Genomic DNA, 20,475 nt, shown 5'->3' on the forward strand with positions numbered 1-20,475 from the left:
TATATCTGCATGTTCATGCAAAGCTCTATATCTGTGACACGGCTTTACAATTTGTAACCAAGAAACTTTTTTTTTTGCATTAAAAAGAAAGAAAGAAAAAATAAAAACAAGTTTGGCCAAGAGATTTAAGGTTGCGTCCTGTAGAAATAAGTTAGAGAAAATAGGAGAAACTGCTCAGAAGGTTTAAAAAAATCCCTTGTTGGTCCATATTACTTTTCCCCCTCTCATTTTAACGGTCTTCCCCAGAAGAGTATGTGAGCTTGTCCAGGCAAGCATGTAATCCCGGCAATGCAACGTGCACTTGTTCATGATTCACTGTCCTCAACATATGCAGGACACATCCTCAATATTTGGCAGAAGGGTGCAAAAAAAGTGCAAAGATTTCTCCCTGTGTGATGTTATCGACCCTGCTGCTTCCCCTTTCAGTCCCTTGATTACCCAACAATCACCTGTAGGCCCCCACACAGTGGATATTTCCTTATCACTTCCTAGTTTTGGAACTGAGATCTACACTTTGATTTTGTTCTTTAACACCTCGATTCCTTTTCTTTAGTTTTCTTTTTTGGTTTGTAGATATCCTGCTGTGTTTGGGATCATTGTCCTGTTGCCTGACCAAATTTCTGCCAAACTTTAGCTGTCAGACAGATGGCTTCATATTTGCCTCTGAATACTTTGGTATACAGAGGAGTTTGTGGTCGACTCAGAGTCTTCAAGGTACCCAGACCACTGTGCTTGACAGCTGGTAGGAGGTGTTTGTGCTGATATGCGGTGTTTGGTTTTTGCCAAACATCTTCACTTTGGCCTCGTCTATCCAAAGGACATCGTTCCAGAAGTCTTCTGGTTTGATCAGCTGCAGCTTTGCAAACCTAAGCTGTGCTGCCATGTTGTTTTTAGAGAGAGGAAGCTTTCTCCTGACAAACCTTCAAAAACAAGCCATACTTATTCAGCCTTTTGCTAACTATACTGTCTTGAACTTTAACATTTAACATGCTAATGGAGGTCTGTGGAGTCTCTAATGTAGGTTTTTGTTCACTGATACATGCACAGTCTCGCCTTGGGGAGAATTTGTTGGGATCACACCATTGTGGTTTTGTGTTGACGCATAGCTGAGTGCTCTACACCAACGGCTGCTTTTATAGTTACTGGTCATCAATTAATTAGAAGAATAGCCTAATACCAGGCCAAACACAGGTTAAACTCTGGTTCTGGTTCAAAGAAATTCTGTTTGGTGATCTTCTATGAAATGCACTCTCATGTACCCGTAACCATGCTTAACACTGCCGTAACAATATCCAATCCATTGCATGTTCCCCTCTCCCCTGCAACAAGATGGCAAACTTTGATAAACTCACATTCCAGCTGGTCTTAAGTTACTGTTTAAGCTCTTTGAGCTGTGCTGTTTTTAAAGACACTAACAAAAAGGAAACATGTCACAGTTTGCTTCTCATGTGTTTGGTAGAGACAAGCGCAGAAACAAATCATCTCCCCAACATGTTTCACATTCTTTACTTGTGGTGTTTAGTAAATATTTCTTATTTTTTCCCCTTTTACTTTAAAGTTTTAAAGATATTATCTTGCAAACACAGAGGCTTTGCTATTATGCTTTTGATTTTCTTGTTTGTTTATTTTTTAGGTATATAAAGGATCTGGGTCTTTAAATATGTGAAGTTAAAAGTAGTCTTTAGCTAAACTGCTTTAAAAAATATGGTTGTGCTGCTTATGTTTTTGTTTTAGCCCAAATTAACAAGAATATACCTACTTATGTATCTTTAGATGCCAAATGCATTACTTGTAGTTGTAACTAGTTGTAAGCTGTATTTGTGTACTTGTAAGTTGTAACTAATACTTAACCAAACTTCAACAATAAGTCTCTCCAAAGTCTGCAAGCAGAGTTATGTTTGGAGGATAACCAGCAACAAGCATTTAATTTAAAGAATATGATGTCCTCTTAGCGCTCTAAGGTTAAGATTTAGTGTTTAGTAAGTATGAAAAAAGTCAGTATGTTGCTGTCTACGTTAACTGAGCTGAGTGGTGTATGAAGGTTTGTAGTGGTTTGTATCAAACTTTATTCATCAGCAAGCACAAACAGCTATGTATCGGTCAGTCTCCATGGGCATTGCTTTAATCAAGCTGAGCTTTCTCGCTTGTAAAACTATTTAGGAGTAATTTCATTTACATAGTTGGTGGTTAATTGGGTAACATAAAAGCTGTGTAGGTAGAGGAGATGAAACCTGTAGTCAGTGTAAGATGTTAGAATAAGAATACTGAATATTGAAGTAAAAACTGCTTTGATTATTTTTTGGCAAGTAGCATAAGGCATATTTGAGAGTTTAAGCAAAAACATGTGTTTTAATCTATCCTACAGTAGTGTAATCTAAAAAAGCATGTTATCTTAGCCTTTGTGGGCAGTTACTGTTGAGAACTGTGTATTCTTCTTCCTGAAAAGCATCCACTTTACTCAAAACATAGAAGTTTGCAGCCTTAATGATTTCTCCTACACCTTTAATGAGCCAGCCCACATTCTCTCATCCATAGACTAACAAGAGATAACCATGCAGAAAAAATACCAAAGTTATCTACTTATTGCAGAGAAATTGATTTAAAAAAACTTCTAGCAATTAGATGATACACATAAAAGAATTTTGATTTTACAATACAGACAACACCATAATTTAAAAGGGCAATCTCAATTCCAAATAGTAATTAAAATGATAAAACATTCCAACAACCTTTTTTTTTTTTTGAGGCAATAGGATTAAATTTTTTTTTTTTATTGAATTCCTTTTTATCTATTACTGAAGTCCAAGATGAAAAAGATAGCACATAATTATTGTATTTATAGGCCCTGCTGGAGATTAAAATGCACACAGTCTGGCTGAGAGAAATATGAAAGGGAGCACAACAGCAATTAGGCCAATAGAAGCACAAAGAGCAAAGTTGTGAAAGTTAGACAATAGTATTATTCAAAGAGCCAAATGCTCCTGCTGAAAGAAAGAAAAATAACCGTTTTTAAACACATTTTTCATCTGCCTGCTCTCCGTCATGTCTAGCCAACTCTGCAACCTGAAGCAGACTGTTAGATTACATCTTAATTTCCCAGATAAAAAGAGGCTGAAACTGAAAAAGCAGAGAATGGATCACTTAGTCCCCTGTGTTTTGAATGAAAGTGGAAAGGGCAAGTTTAATCTCCGGATTGTAGATTAATTAGGAGGACAAAGTAAGAGGTGGAGGGAATTTAAGAGAGAAAAAAAAAGCATTTTATTAATGATTTCGTGGTGGGATATCTGGTTACAATTGACCCTCATCTCTTATCGTCGCCTCACGTTCAACCCGTTCTATTTTTCATTCTCTCCTCCCTCCCTCTTCTCTGGTATTTCTTAGCCTTTTATTTATTTCTCCGTTGTCTTCTTATGTCTACACCACTCTCACTGTGAATAGAAGGCTTCTCTTTCTGTCTTTTCTTTCACCTGCATGTCCTGCTCTTTTCCTTCATCTCCTCTTTTTTTTCTCCTCCTGGTTCTCGCTCAATGGTGTTTGTCTTCATTTTTTCACTCCTTTCTGTTTGATGTCTCCTTCTGTGTTTGCATCATCTATCCCCTTTTCTATCCCTTCCATTCATTCTCTTCACTTCACCTATACTCTTGGGCTTCTCTTCATTATCAAGGTGTTTTCACATCCACACTCCTTTCTCTCTCTCTCTGTGCCTCTCGCTCTTTTCTCCCCTGTTCTCCTCCATACTTCTTTTTCCACTGTCCTCTCATTTTCATGCGACTCACTGGGCAGCCACACTCAGCGTCTTTATCTCTGTCTGTGGGAGAGGAGGCAGCCCAGTGCCAGCAACTAATGGACTTTTGGAGAACACAGACAGCCATGCATCACAGTCCGGAGAACTACATAGGGAGAAAGAGAAGGAGGATTTGGAGTGAAGCCAACGGGAGAGTGATTTGGGACAGAGAAGGAAACAGACGAATGAGGGAAAGAGTGATAGCGAAGAAAAAAATTAAAATTAGAGGATCCTCTCAAGCAATACATGGAAAGGAAATAGGGGAGAAAAATATTTTGCTTGTGGGAGCTATAATCAATAAAAATTCTTTACAGATTTAACACTGCACATCTTTCCTTAATTTACCAATGCAACTTTGTCAGCCAGCTTCATCATAGTCATGCAAACAGAAAAAATGCCTATAAACGTTTTTTTTTAAAAAGTGATGTGGTTTAAAAGCTTGCAAAAAAATAATAATGGAGCCCTTTTTCCAAATGGTGGCAAGAAGAGTTAGAAAGTGACTAAAGAGTTGTTCAGTTTGAAGATTATTCAACTATAGGATTACTTGGACAACAAAGTTTTTAGAAATAGCCTCTTTTCACACTTTTTGTAGTAAAAATATAAATTCAAGATGTGTGTGGATAATTTCTTTCTTTTTGCCTGTTATCATCTGAGATATTAGAATTTTAATTTGACAGAATTGTGGAAAAGCTGATCATCACGATCAATAGACTAGCTATTTAATTTCCATATACCCTTGACCAGCTATTGTAGCATGCCACGAAGGAAGAAAAATGAGTTGCTGTAAATATGTATAAATTTCGGGGTTAATGTTGAACATTGCCACAAGCCCAAGGCTTTTTAGATGCAAGAGGGAGATTGGTTCTCAGCGCTACACTTCTGTCCTGTGAAGCCTCCCTCTGTGGCATTAAACCACTTCCAAAGAACCTTGAAGGCAGGTTGTGAAAGTATGCAAAGGATTTATGGTGCCATACAGTATCAGATTGGTAAAAAAAAAAAAAACAGAAATCTACTAAGAAAAGAGTGTGTTGCATTCTAACATAATTGTGTAATGCAATCTTAAATAAATAAAGAAAATCTGTCTGTGGATGTTAAATGTAATAGCTTCTTTGCCGAATGAGGGAGTTTAGCTAAAGTCCTGCTCACTTTATTACATCTGCAAAGCTTTGCTGTAAGTCAGCCAGACTTAAGCTCCCAGTAACAAAAACTCTGGCCACCCAAAGAGAACAGAATCCACAAGTAGAAAATGGGTTTTTTGTATTTGAAATGTGCCTCCAGATACACAAAAGCAGAATGAACACTGTGAGTTGTAGCTTACATCTTAGCAGGTAGAATAATCTCTGATGTCTAGGTCGCACCTATAGGTGAGAAGAATCCAAAGGATGCATGAGTCTGGAGGTGCACACAAACAAATTTCTTAGCCAGTAATGCATTGCAGAGTTATGACCTCTAGTTGGAATGGAGAACAGAGTTCCAATGACACACACCTACACATCCAGCGACTTGCAGAGTAGTTACAGCAGAGTTCATTTCCACACTGCACTTTCTTCCTTCATGGGCGGTTTGTGGTCAGGTGGACATTGAAATGTATCTGTAATAACCAAGTGCAGACTTTCAATGGCAAACTCATTCCCAGTCTACAGCGGACTGCAATCAAACTGCAAGGCATGCATCTCTAAGTATGCTGACAGCCTGTGAGGGCAGAAACTCTAATTTGCACTGAAGATCTTATCATTCACCTCAAGTCTGAGTCGAACTCCTGGCAGGTTTTTGTGAACCTTAGCCATAACTTAATGGGTAGCCTAGTGTCTGATCTTTTCTTTCCATCTGACAGGTGCTTGTGTTGACTGAATGAGTAAAGGTACATTAATGATTTTCACTCTGTCTCACATGTTTACACAAGGAAGAGTAATGGCCTTTCAGTGATCAATGCTAGCATCACTTTGGGTCAGATAGGCCATAAATGCTGCATAAATAGCAGTCAAGTGGTATTATAATGGCAGATGTTTTTAAATGAAGTTGTGGCTAAAGGGACTGTGTGATCTACAAGATTTGTTTTAGCAAACACCAGCTGTTCATTAATTTTGCGCGAGTGCGACTGCGGAACCACTCAAATTAACCGGAGTGTTGTGAAATACTGGCACAGCTTGTCAGTCACTCTGCTAACTGATGGTGATGATGATCCTACGTGTCAGGCTTATTGACATTCATTTACTCATATGCTACAGTAGTATTTTCAGGTACTATACAGGTAAGAATTTTTTTGTGAAATTCAAATTATTCTGAAATGAATAGAAACTATTGAGGAAAAAAAAGTAACTTCTTTTAATTACCCTCGGGAGTCGATGGAGCTACAGTGACTGATGGTGTGAGAGCACTCATGCACCTAAATCTGTTGCTGGAAGAGCATCTGAGTGTATCAGTCATCATTTTCTCTCCTCGCCTTCATAACTATTTCTTTCCCACGGTTCCAATTAAAACTCCTCCAAATCAGGCTGTATTGCTTCCACATTAACATTTGCAAGACTTTTTTTCTTCTCCCCCATACAAGTAGTAAGATAACTTGAAGTTTTAATAGAAATTCCATCTGAAATAGACATGGAATCTGTCTGCAATATGGGCCAGTGTTTTCCCTTGCAATTACTCCTTGGTGTTATGGAGGGCTTTTGACACTGTACTACAACCATTTGGCACCAGAACTTACCACTGAGACCAATATTAATGAAGTAAATAGAGGAGGCCTGGCACGTTGAACTCTGCAGCCTGCATTTAATCAGTATTTTATACTCTTGGGCAACTAACATGTTAAACTGACAGGGGACATTCAGGATCATTGTTGAAACTGAGCCTGCATACTTACAACCAAAGTAGCGCTACAGTGGTATGGTGTGCTTTCGACCTTCTTTGGGCTGTGATCTCTACAGTTCTTCCTTCCAAATTTATGCCAGACGTGGATGGCTCTATTCACATGTCCTGATTCTTCACTTGTTTTCTTTTTGATGCGTGTCTGTGATTGCAAAATGTGTAACGTGACCACAGTGCAGAAATGTGCCACCTGCCAGATGAGGGCACACGCAGTGTCTGGTCTCACTGGTGTTGACAGGGTGAGGAGCTCAGTAATCTGTGATGACCTTGAAGTCAGCCACTGATCCTTCGCACTGAGAGGCACAAGGTGGGAGACACAGTTCATACATTTAGTGTTATCTGCTGAGCATGACCGAGTATATGGCGATCAAGGGGTTGACCGGCAAGACCTGCTCATTTATAGGTTGATGGGCAGATGGACAGACAGACGTTCTGTAATGAATGCTCTGTCTGACAGGACTGATAGCATCATGTCCCTTTTTGTTGGTACGGCAATATTGCTCATGGAAGCCAATGGATTGTGACACTCAGTAATGAGAAGGTGGAATACTCGTAAGCTGTTTTGAAGTAGTGTGTTTTACTACCCTGACCTGCAGCATAAGGAAAACTGGAAAATCAGTGAGAAAATAAAAGGCCTGGATCCAGAGTCGCATTTATATAGTCACAAATGAACTGACTCAGAGGTGAGGGGCACTATAAGAAACTCTGCACCATTTTCATTTCTGTTAGTCCACCTGAAAGCTGTCAAATGGGCTCGCAGGATGCAAGCAAATAAGGTTCTCTGTGCATGTCTGTGTAGAGACAGCGAGTACTTTCATGGTCTTGTGTTTTATGTTTTGAGTGTCACTTTTTATAGTAATTATTTCAGCATTGTCCAGGTATTAATGGCAACCCTATTGATATGCTTATGACTGTTAGCGGAATCCATAAAGCAAAATCTGCATACTGAATAGGTTCCTATTCTATGCTGCTGTTTCATCTGCAAGTCACAGCATGCTTTGTATATTTTTTTTTCACATTTAACTTGCTCTCACGTCTGTCTCAGTCTGTCACCGTCTGTGTTTGTCATGGACAGATTTTGCCTCTCTTGCCTTTTGTCTGTGTCAGTGTGTGTGTGCATCTTATAGCTTCTTCTCTGTTCTGCCACCCCGCAGTGCAAATGTTGATGTTGATGATTTTTTGATCAAAAAAAAACAAAGACTGCTTGAAGGAGACTCGGAGTGCTCATTCTCTGCCAAACCCAATACTCAGTTTCAAATTAAAGAAAGTGATCTGAATATGCATAAAGTTTAACGGGTCCTTCTTTTTCTCTCGCGTCTCCTTTCTAGCAAGTTTTTGCAACTTCAACTTTTTTTTTTTCAAGCATGGCTTTAGAAAAAGAAAGAAAACATAGCTCTTCCTTTGACTCTCCTTTATTTTTGAAACTTTATCTGAGATTCATCAGTCTGTGTCTGTGTTTGTTTCGCTGACTTTTTTGAGGACAGTGTCGAGGTTGTTGACCACCTTTGTTTTCTTTTTTAGGCAGAGAACATTTCACAGACATCTCCGAGAGTTTCTATTTGTTTGACTCTCTGCCTTTACTTTCAGAAACTTCTGCAGGTACCTGAGACATAATCCTGGCTAGTTTATTCAAACGGTACACCAGTTCTTCACACATTCACTGATTCAGTTCATTTCATCTTCATTGTCAGGGCAAAGTTAGCCGGGCCAAGCTACAATCAGCATGACCAGCAATCGCCCTGGTCACTGCGTTCTACTTTTAAATTTGATGCCAAGCATCAGAAATTTAAAAGGAACGGCAAAAAAGGGTTTAATGACACGTGACCCAGCTGTGCATAAAGCTCAGCTGTTTCTGGATGTAGATGAATATATCTATATTTTCATTACATGTAATGTAGTTGCACTCTCTCAGACATCATTTCTTGTTTCTATTCTTAATAGAAATGTAAAGCATAGTCTAGAGCAAGGGGCCCTAATATAACTATAATTTCTCTCCTTTGATTCTACTCCTGTGATAAGTCAGGGTTTTTTTCATTGTCAGCATTAATAATGTCTTGGTATGTTTTCATTTGGTGCACTGCAAAAATCTTTACAATTAAAGAGTACTTTAAGGTATTTGTGTAGACTATAGCAAGTATAATTCTTTAAATTAGTTACTGCTGCGTGTCGTCTTTGTTGTGGGCTGTTTAAGTTCCAATGTTGTGTGCTGCGTTGCCCAGCAACGCTGCATGCATCTAACAGTAACCCAGGAAGTAAATGAACCTCTCTTGATATTTGTCACAAATTCACATCGTCTGGGTCTCCTAGAAAGCCGGAAAAAAATTGCAAAAGACAACACACACAAAAAAAAAGATTCATACTTTGTAAAGCCATGCAAATATAACATAAGACTTCATTATGAAAAATACTGTTGAGCAAAGGGAAGATGAAAAGGAAACAGAGAGAAATAATTTTTTCTGCCAGATCCTATTAAGGCTGGCATCTTAGTTTTGGCTCACTGATCCGTCTCGGATGATCCGTCTTTCCAACATCTGTCTCCAATTACTTCTCTCTTCTAGTATCACATCTCTCATCGGCTTAACGGGGTCTGAGCAAAGATTTTCATAGAGCGTGGCAATAGGCGATTAATTTCTCTCTTTTCTTTGACTCCCTCTTCCTGGAGAAACAAAGACGACTAATGACAGCTGATGGTAATGAAACAACAGAGAAACAAAGGGAGGAGAGGGAGTGAAGAAGTTGTCATATTGCGTCTCTAAGGATGTAGGCGGCTGTTGCCACTAGAGCGAGCAGTCGGACGAAACAACTCAGGAGGAATTGGCGCAACCTGCATGCCAGGCTTTAGCATCTCAAACCTGGCCATCAGTATGTTGTTGGAAAAGGTAGATAATTATTCATTCACTAGGTAAGAATATAGATATTTTATATATTTTCATCTTCAGTCCAGTCCTTGTAACTGACCATTTTCAAAGGGATATTTTTTGCTTCTCTGTTAAGTCCCTTAACACCGACCTATAAAAAAGCTACCTCTGGGAGCTAGTGTTGTGTCTACACATAACAGGCAACTTAGCAAAGAGCCAATTTTAAATAATGTCTTTAGGCACTTTGTTACTGGCAACCTGTTGAAAAAGAACTAATTTTCTCCTAATTTGTTTGTTGAATCTATGAAAAATCCCAAAGATAACATAGTTTGACAGGCATAAAATTGTATTTTTGCACCCAGAGAGCTATTAGGAGAACATTTGGTATATCTCGGCATTGTGTGCTGTATGTGTTTTAAAAAACTTAAAGAAACTGGACAAGTGGAAGATCAAAAGAGAAGTGACAGGTCTCAGCAGATGAAAGGTACCTGAAAGTCTGGTTCTTAAAAACATCAGGGGAAAAAATCCAGCAAAGACCTGACACAGGACCTGTCAGATGCACGTGGCCCCTCAGCTGATCCATCTGCTGTTCACCGAAGACTCATAGAAATGGTTAGTCTAATGGAGTGAGTAAAACGCAAAATATTGTTCAAATCATCTTTAGTTTATAGAGGAGGTCAAGGGAGAGGTACAACAGTGAGTGTCTACAGCCATCCGTAAAACACGGTAGAGGCTCTGTCTTGGATTTGGGGCTGCTTTTCAGCCAGTGCTGTTGTGAAAATTGATGGAACTATAAATGCAGCTTTTGATCCGACATGCAGTACCATCTGGAAAGCATCTTATTGGCAACGGCTTGATTATTTAGCCTGACAATCATCCCAAACACACAAACTACTTACCTAAATACAGTGGAACTCAAGCCTCATCCATATTGAAGCAGTGTGGGATCATCTTGACAGAGATCATAACAAAAGTGCGACCAACATCCAAAGAAGACCTTTGTTCTTAAAGAAGCCTGGCAAACTATTCCTGAAGACTACTTAAAGAATTTATAGGAAAGCTTCCCTAAGAGACCCTAAACTGGTCGCACCAAATATTGACTTTCAAGCTTGTTTGAACTGTGCAACTTATGTTTTTGCCTTATAAACTGTATTTCTGGATATGTTTACACATGCTTCAATAAATGATTGCACCTTTTTCCCATTTCTTAGCATACTATACAAAAGCTGTGATCTTAAAGCTTTAAAAAAATGCAGCCAAAAAGAAACTGTAGAATTATCCCAACACATCACCTCGTACGTTTCAAGGGAACCTGTCCTGAAATAACCTTCCTCATGTGTATTTATGCAGTAAGATGCATAGACGGGGAGTCGTTGTCTCTCTTTTTGGTGCCCTGATTGATTCGCCTGCACCTAATCTTATCTTTATTCGGATCTTCATATATCTACAAGAAGCCAGCTAGTGCAAACTGGGGCGAAAATTTGGCTGGGGAGCAGCCTCTCATTGTAATGCTCTCTGAGCCTAAACAAAGGCAGTAAAGAGCATGTGGGATGCAAGTAAAACAAGACAGAGAGAGACAGAACTAGCTGTGAGGATGTGGTTTGAGTGTTATGCCGCAGTCAGACCAAAATCCGCTTGGTGAATTTTACTCACGTGGTGTGGACAAAAGCAGGACGGTAAGGTTGCAAGCATAACCTGTACTGCTCACAAGCTGATAGCAGCAGTCATCAGAGCTGTGATACAAAATGTATTTTATCAGACAATGTTATTACCCTCTGTCATTGTCCTTACACTGCAGACACACCAAATTCTCTCCTATCTACTGCATGTATTATTTCACCATTCACTACACAGAATCCTCCAGTTGTATTTTGTGAATTAAAAATCAGTTCTACCTGTTCTCTTTCAAACTGGCAGAAAGGTGGAAAGCTTTGTAACTTCAGCCCTTAAAGATCAATCTGGTTGGACTGAGTAAAAGCATAAAGTCGGTTACCAGACGTGAATGTTTCTAAATGCTACAGACGTGAAACATACGCCTATGGACTGATTGTGTGACGTTTGTGAGAGCGACAGAGACTACCCATAAAGTTTAGAAATCGGCAGAAGCGTTAGATCTCTGGCCTGAGATGTACTGCAAGTAAATTTAAGTTTGTCTCTGGGCTGTTGGCTTTTTTCTGTCAGAGTCTGTCTTCCATCAGTCGCTCTCACATTTCTCAAAATCAAACAAATCAGCGTCAAAAGAGAGTGATGCAAGAAGACATATGCAGAAGTACGCCGTGAGTGTAGGCTGTTGGGAGACAGTTCTGAGCTGGTAGCAGTTATGAGTAAAGATGAGAGACTTCACTGTAAAATACAAAGCTTAATGATGTAATTTCTGAGCTAGGTAATCTTTTTAAAGTTCACTCATTTCTATGAAGCGAAATCAAATTATGATGGGGTCACCGAACAGGCAGGCTGCTCTGCCTTTTTCCCAACAGAAAAACGACACCATAATCTGTCTGTTTAAATGTGTAAATGATAAATGCTCATTCACTCTTCTTGTCTATAAAAAGCAAACGCCATCAGTAATTTAAAGTAGATTGACCTTCCCCTCTAGGTCATGCACTTCTAGATCACTTCCAGCACTGCTGCTCTTTTTAGATCACACAGTAGAAATGTTGTTTTGATCACTTACACATGGACATTTCATCATGGACATCAATCTTTTCAGTAAAGGAACATCAGTTGCCAATTTAAACTAATCCAGGTTCAGATGATGAGAACTAAGGCCAGATGGACTCACAGACAAAACGGGAGTCGTGTCCAAGCTCAAAATCAAAATAGGAGACAAGGCGGTCGCTGTGCCATAGCAAAGGTGGTCCACCAGGTACTGCTGGTCAGTGGTACAGAAGCTAAACCTAACCAGGTAGCTGTCATTAGAGGTACATTTAAAAATTCAAGTTGAGGTTTTTCTTTGTTGTTTTATTGTTGTTTATTTGCTTGTTTGTCTTTTTAATGTATGACTAAAGATCAGTTTCTGTTGAAAGCTGATTAATTCACTGGGAGAATAAACAAAAGAAAAATGTGAGGATAAGCTGTAACAAATCCACGTGGATAGCACAAAACTCAATACTGAAATAATATATGAATAAAAATTAGGAAGAATGTCCTTTATTACAGCCATGACCTTTCCTCTTAAGTTTCTACTGTTTTGCTGCAACTTTGTCAGTGTACTCTCACTTTAAAGAACAAAGCACACAGCCTCCCATGTGTAAAACATTTCACATACATTGCTTTAAGGCTAAATGGTGATCATTTAAGAAACTAATTTCACACTGGGGGATGATTTGTTATGTGCCACTGTAAAAAAGTGTTTATAATCTAAGATGTAATTTATGGATGAGGGAAAAGATTTTTGATATACTTTAGTTTAAACTTTGAGCGAGATGAAGAATCTGGTATTCCTTTGCATGCTGGGTGCCCTTCAAGGGATCTTTCTCAGAGAGGGGGGGAGAGAGAGAGAGGAGAAAAATCAGAGAGAGAAAAAGCAAGTGGACCCTGGAGTAGTTTGGGCATTTTGAAGTTGCAGCATGCCTAGACTCTTAAGCCAAACTGTTTGAACCATGGATGAGATAGAAAGACCTCTTGAAAACTGCAGAGACACACGCACATGGGGCTAGTACTGTAATATAATTGCAATGTAGCGTCTAGAGAGAGTTTTATAAGTCAGAATGTATGTGCAGTCACCCCAAGGAGTATGAGTAGGTGGCCACTTTTCATTTGAATGGCCCTCAAAGTTCAAAGTTCAGCCTTTTGTTTATTTCAATGCTTTTTTCTTCTTCTTCATTTTCTTTATGTAGAAAGAAGGAGGTTTCATGTGCTGTTTGGATATTGTTTAAGGAAATATTTTTATTGCACTTTCTATAGTTATCTTTAAAATAAAAATACACTGTTATGTGTGGAAGCTCTGCTATAATGGAAATTAGTGCTGTCGGGTTATTTAAGGTTAGGCAAGTTAGGGAAAGTTAGTGGACTTTGTAGTCAGTCTTTTTTTCAGATAAGACCCATTTATATGCTTAAATGTTGTGAAGCTTTACTTTTCCAGGGCTTTGAAGTTACCAGCCAGTGAATTCAGGCTAACAAATCTGGCATCCTTTCATTCTAAAATAGCATTTCGGATCTGTTTGGGTCGCTAAGTTAACCTGTCCTACATTTTCTCATGTCACAGTTGTTTCTTCTTTCTTTCTTTTTTTCCAGTATAATGTAAAACTACTCACTTTTTCTTCTTTCTGTTGCAACATAGCTGCAGTGGCACCCCAATACACCGACTGTGTTAGACTGTGGTTACGCAAAATGATGTTATACAACATGTTAACACGCTCATCACAACCCAGTTGGTGATTTTGCTCCCATAATAACAAATAATGAAGCAAAGACATGAATAATTAGTTTCGATTTAACTATTTCCATCTTTCGTGTTTTCTTGCTCCTGTGGTTGGGTGAAAACACAAATCAGAGCTGCTGAGAAACAACTCTGGCTCATGGTTCAGTGGTGTTATGGCTTCATTAAATGAGCTCTACCATCACTAAACCCCTTTAAAACTGATAAACAAGATATATAGACCATAAACAATGAAAGAGCAACAGAATTGGTTTCATTTTCTCTCCTTGAGGCAATTGTTGTTGTGATTTGGCGCTATATAAATAAAGTTGAATTGAATCCTTTTCAGGAAGGAGGGATGGAAATGAAAAAGTGGCGTGAGTCATAGAAAAAATAGGAAGCAGAAAGAAGAGAGACGCTGCAATGACTTTAATTTAGTGATTATGGATCTTACCGAGTTGTCTTTGTCACATTCATGAGACAAGAAAACAAGGCCCAATGCAGTGATTAGGATGCATTGGTGGTTGATAGTGTGTGTCCGTGTGATTGTGTGGTCTGTGTTTGGGTGCGACTGTGCTTGGGTGTGTTTGTTTTGGTATATCTGCGTGTGACTGTGATTGTTTCCAGAGTGTCAATGTTTCTGGGAAAAGTAGCTTATGATTTAATTACCTTGGCCCAAGCAGAGGCACAACCCTGGACCTGTGGAAGAGAGGAAGGAGCACGTCTGTACAGTGTGTGTGGGTTGGATATTAGATGCAGCAGTTAGTGTTGCATGAGATAAAAATCACTTGCATATCAAGTACATTCGGCAAGAGCATGATAACTTAGACACGCATTGAAAACATTTTCAAGGATTTTAAAACTTGAGCCTGAACGCAATTAATCAAAGTTCACTCGACAAATACAAACGCGGTTATTACCACCAGAAGAACCTGAAGACAGCACACCTGCAAATGAAAGCACCAAAAAATATCTCCCAGTGTAGTCTAAGAATATTCCAACCCCCCCCCCAGTCACCCCATTTGTATGATAATGGGAGGGTTTATGAACCCCTAAAATGCGAAATGTTATTTAGCACCAAAAATACTCAGTGATCATGGCACACTGGTGGATTGTGTTCATTTAAGAGATCCTGGAGATCATCTGAAAAACAATTAAATGAGCTCTACATTTGATAAAACAGTCGTCAAATAGTCATAGTCATCAAAAACATAACCCAGTAGAAATTTTATTTCTCATCATATTGTAAGCATAATTTGTAGATGATGAGATTTGCTATAAACAGGTTTTTAGTGAATAGTAACCCATTACCTATTAACCCTTTAAAGCCGGTCAGAGCAGCACGCTCCGTTTTGCGTAACTATTTTTAAATCCCGGTAGAACTGCAACCATGTAAGCTAGCGCAATAATTTTTTTTGCATATGAAACCGAAGGAGTTGTACTTACATCTACTTATGCCATCAGCTATAGTTTTGCAAAAACTGCATAAAAAGCACTTGCAGCAGCAAAAACATAATATTCCAGAAACACGCTTTGCCGATCCGATCAGCTGTTTGTAACACTTCCTATGTCCATCAGCGCGAACTATCGCATATCCGCCATGACCTGCCTGAAACCGGAAGTGACGTCATTTTGCGGAAATGTAGTTTTTTACCTTCAGGGCGTTATGAGCCTATACTGGTGTTTTTAAAAGTCATGTTTGATTTTATGACTTTCTGTATCGTTTCTGGGATGCTTAGAACTCATATTGCACTGCTGGAAATAGTTTATTTTAATGCATATGCTGTTTTTTTGCAAATTTGCATCATACTATTTACTTTCGTTTTTACTGCAGTATATAAAAATTGGTGTATTTCAAAAATAAAACTATAAAGACACTCAAAATAAATTTCCTGTGATGGAAAACTATTTTGCGCAACTCCTTTGTATTTGCAGTTTTGAGGGATAAGCTTCTTAAATTTCTCTAACTAGAAATATATGTTAAAAAAACAAAAACGATTTTAAATTTTTTGTAGTTGATTGCACTTTTTTGCAATTTATGTAATTACTATGCACTTAATGCATACATATTATGAAATTTTGGGCTATAATGGTTGTATTGATGTATAGCAACTTGAAATGCTCCCAAAAATGGCACTACAACATGTAAAAATATAATATAAGCTCTGGCGGACTTGGTAGGTCTTAAAGGGTTAATATCTTGGTACTTCTCTGACTATAATTTGAAATAATGACATGAATATACATAATCTGTATATGCATTCCTATTATTGTATACCTGTTTTTAAAATTGTGTTATATTACTAGTGCAACTGTGGATGGACATTACAGTGGGAAAAAGAGAAAAATATGTAAATACGCAATGGTAAAAAAAAAATGTTACATTGAAATCTATGGGTTTAATAGATGGAAAAGCATTACATTTTTCATTTCAAAACATAAACTCACCCTCATGTTCCTCACAGTTATTTGGTCCGCTGACAAGCATCCCCTATCTCCTTTACTGTGAATTGCAAGTGAAGGATGTGAGAGAAAATGTTACTTCTACCATTCAGTAAAAATTAACATTATTATGTATTTACTGTGGTAACCACGCCATTTTTATTAGGTTATGTTCAAACAGTTTTGATGCAACAGCTTTAATGCAACTGCCAAATTGTTAAGGAGAAGCTTCTTCAGCCGTGCACATGGAAAATCATTGCAATCGCTCAAGCCGCTGCCTTACATTTACCAGCAGTGACATTACTTTTTCTATTGCGATAAATGCTGAAGTTGAAGACATTTTAGTCTCTTCCCTTTTTCCGTACCACAGTTCTGTTTCATTCTTTGCACACCTGAGGGTCATGAACTACAAGCGTCAGACACAAGCAGTGGTACCGTTCATAAACTGGATAAGAAATACCATGAAAGAGAAAGTCAGAACACAGTGCTAATACATTTCAGATACACTATGTAAAAAGAGGTAAGCTGGCCTTCAGCACATCACTCTATGGTACCATTCTAAGTGAGATTTTGTCGTCAGTAATTAACCAGGTTACGAGCCTTTATTAAGCTTTGCACGTAGAGTGGCTGTTCTGGTGCATAAAATCAAGTGCTCCCTATTCACACATATTGTACATTGTTTATGAAACAGCTGCAGCTGGAGGCAAAAGCATTTCCCTTCACAGGCTACAGCATCCTCTTCATTACCGGGACAATGCCTTTTTTATGTGATTGCGCTGTAACGTAGTGGAATTGATGTAACCTTTAAAAAGACATATTGAACCGGTGTTTGTATTAACTGATCCTGTGAGATCAACAACCTCGTGACTAAAAGACACAATAGGAAACAGAAAAATCACGGCGCTCAGTCATAACCAAGTGACATTTTTACCATAAAAGCACTACTGAAGAGTTTTTCATTATTACTCAATGTGCAATTCATTAAAAAATGGAACAACAGGAAACATTTCTGTCACTAAAAATTGAAGCTGATGTTCTAAACCTCTGCTCCCCCATATTTTCTTTTCTAGCTAGTCATTTAGGCCACAGGCTAATATTTTATGTCAGTGCATTTTTTTAGAATTTGCATAGCTCTCTGCTGCCTTTAAACTCACTCATTTTTATACAATTACATTCATATTTTTTGTGTTCCTGTGTAAAGCCAACTCTATTTTTGTTTCCCCAATATTACTCAAAGCAAACACATGAATTCCACTCTGTCTTAATTTCATCCACACATAGAGGCTTTTACATCCATCCTATTTGTTTGCTTGCATTCTCTCCCTTGCAGGGCACCATTTACAATTCAATACACAAGCTAAAACATTAAATGTTAGGAAAATTACAAATGGTGTCATTGGGGTATATTACTGGCACTTTTTTTGACTGATTGTTGGGGTTTTTACACAAAGGGCAATGACAGTGTTAATCAGATTAGCAGAGCTTTGGTTGATTTGACATCAGAGGTCACTGCACATATATTGTGCTTAATAATTGATTTGAGCTCTTTTCACCCAAATGTAGGGGAAAAGTGCCCTTAATGCTCAATTTTAAGCTGTTGAAACAGATTTTTTTGCTAATTTACGTAGCACAAAGCCCATAATCTTTTCAATTCAAAAGCAATAATGAAAAGCCATTAAATTATTCTTAAAAGTAATAAAGTGTTCTCTTCTCTTTTTAAGGTTGTAAAGAGCTGAATTTGCTATTCTGATGCCCTGCGGTGAATTATTGAACACACACACGTACACACATGTACACACTGCAGAGAGCTACAGGCTGTGAAATTACCCAATCACAAGGTCTTGTCAGTTCTCAGACATTAGTCATCTCACATAGGCCAAGTGAGGTGATACACACAAAGACAGAGGGTTTTGAAAAATTTATAAATCTCCATTAAAGTTAATGACACACCAAGTCCAAAATAATGTATTAGAGGAGAAGTGTGTGTCTGTGTGCCTGTTGTCACCCGAGGCTATTTATGTGAGTTGTCAAGAGGTGTTAAGATGTGAATGTCCCAATCTGGTTGTTTATTCTCCATTTTTCATTTTCTTGCGAAAATATCCCGTAGATTTACAGAATATTAACTAGAAGCTATGTTAACAACAGGCACCTTGGCTTGTACTGTGAAATAAACTGTGATTCTCACCTTGAGTCCATTTCCAATTCTTCTCACGGACAAGCTGCTATCTCACTCATACCCGCAGTTTGACCATGCACATACACAACAAGGACATGAAAATGAAAAACAGATCCAACACACACCTATGCAGGGTTCAATGAAGATGAGCCAAAACACTACATGAATCTACAGTCAAGGGGGAATGCCGAACAGTAAAATTGCTGTGCTGTGCTATGAAGTTTGCCGTCCTGCAACGCACAAATAGTGTAATCTTGGCTCGACACAACATTTTTGGACTAAAACTGCTGACTGTAGTTATGAAATTTCAGCACTGGGGTGAATTGGTCCCCTTAGAGCACGTTAGGCAGAAAAGGTCTAAGACGATTCAGCCCATAAATATCTTTAAATAGTTCAATTTTCAACCTGTGAGACATTCTTGGATCTCTTAGAAAACCATCTCAATAACTCAAGTGCTGAATGCTCTGGGATGTGTTCTGCATGACCTCCGATGCACCTTTCTGAGCATTGTTAACCACCTTGTAAATGTCTTTCAGGTGAAGTATGGCCGGTTTGGTTTTGTGTGGGATGCAGCAGTGCTGGAGTACGTTGCTAATAATGATGAGGATTGCTCCTTCTACACCGTCAGCAACAACGCACCAGACCGTGGATACGGTATCGCCATGCAGCACGGCAGCCCCTACAGGGACATTTTCTCCCAGAGGTAAGAGCCTTATAACAGTAAACAGCAGCCAGCTGCATCGTTAACTGCATTTTATTTGTTAGTTTACAAAGAAAGTACATATTTTACTTGCTGGATCTGTTCTGTTTCATACCATTCATCTCAGTTAGATTGTCTTCTCTTTTAGGTATAGAAAAATCCACCTGTTTTGGAAATGAGTAGCATTCAAAATATATTTATATGTATCTTCCTAGTTATGGAGAAGTCCAGTAAGTTGTTTTTTTTTTTTATTGCTACTCCAGATTAATTTCTGTAAAAAATGGCCGCTACCATAAAATTTGCCCTTGTACAGTGCCCGAAGAACCTTAAGACATCAATCTAGACAACAACAAGGTGGCAGATAAAAATTGCCAACTTCTGTCTTCCAGAATTAAGAATGCAATGGCCTTTTTCCCATCTTCTGTGCAGTTATGTGAGGCTTAACGTGAGGTTATCCAAGTGTGACTACCTTGCCTCCCAAATAAGTCAGCAAAGGTGCAGTGCAGACGTAGCCAAGCTGTTTCTGGTTGTGTATCTTGTTACTGTAGCACAAAGCTGAGACTCTGTTGCTTCTCACTGCTGAGTACAGTAACTGAATTTGTTCATTTTTTTCATTATACATCTAGTTTCTTACAGTGACCAGGAATCTTGGTAGTGTCTTGAAATGCAACACAAAGTCATACATCTACACGCTGAGAGGCCTCATTTGTTTTTTGCATTAATCTTTATTGCTGTGCAGTGATGTCACATGAGGTGAAGTGTCTGTGAAAGCCATGAGCGTATTGGTTGCATCTTAATCCTGTGGGTTTATGAGTTATGAGTTTTTTGGTCTATTTGTGGATTTGGATTTGTGTGTGCTGTAAGTGAGTGGAACATCTTGTGTGTGTGGGCCTAACTTTGCAAGCTTCACAGAGTTTGAATGGGTAGGCCTGTCTGTCTGCTCCATATCTGGTGAAGCGTTACACTTCTGAATATTGCCTATCATCACTTCTATTAAAATAAACAAGGAATTAATTGACAGGCTATGGAGGCAGTGTCACACTCTTGGGAAGTCAGTTTTAAACCGTTAACTCACACTGGTCCCCATGCTTCAAACGAAAAACCAGAGAGAAATCGTCAGGAGAAAAAAAATTACAGAGGCATAATTATTTTGTTTTTCTTTGCAGTGAGTTTTAGATTTTACGTTGTGCTATTCTCTAATATACTGACAAAGCACAAAGTCTGGGTTTAACAGGAATCATATGAGCAGTCAGTGTCTTGGCACCATGGAAAGAAAGGTTTCATTATGTT

General features: G+C 38.6%; 1 protein-coding gene across 4 annotated transcripts in view; it reads left to right on the top strand.

Moving 5' to 3' along the window:
• The window catches only part of grid2 (glutamate receptor, ionotropic, delta 2), a 548,235-nt gene that overhangs the window by 491,747 nt on the left and 36,013 nt on the right, over positions 1-20,475 (top strand). For all 4 annotated transcript variants that reach the window (XR_014894671.1, XR_014894670.1, XM_085294681.1 and 1 more), the window contains exon 14: positions 19,022-19,188. Coding sequence is in view for 2 of the 4 variants with exons in the window: in XM_085294681.1 (XP_085150807.1) it covers positions 19,022-19,188 (167 nt within the window). In the remaining 2 variants the exon portion in view is untranslated. The remainder of the gene's footprint in view (positions 1-19,021; positions 19,189-20,475) is intronic.

This window comes from Mchenga conophoros, linkage group LG12 (assembly GCF_057382185.1).
Source record: "Mchenga conophoros isolate Kocher_MC1m ecotype Shallow Benthic linkage group LG12, M_conophoros_male_GT1.1, whole genome shotgun sequence".
NCBI classification, from domain to species: Eukaryota; Metazoa; Chordata; class Actinopteri; order Cichliformes; family Cichlidae; genus Mchenga; species Mchenga conophoros.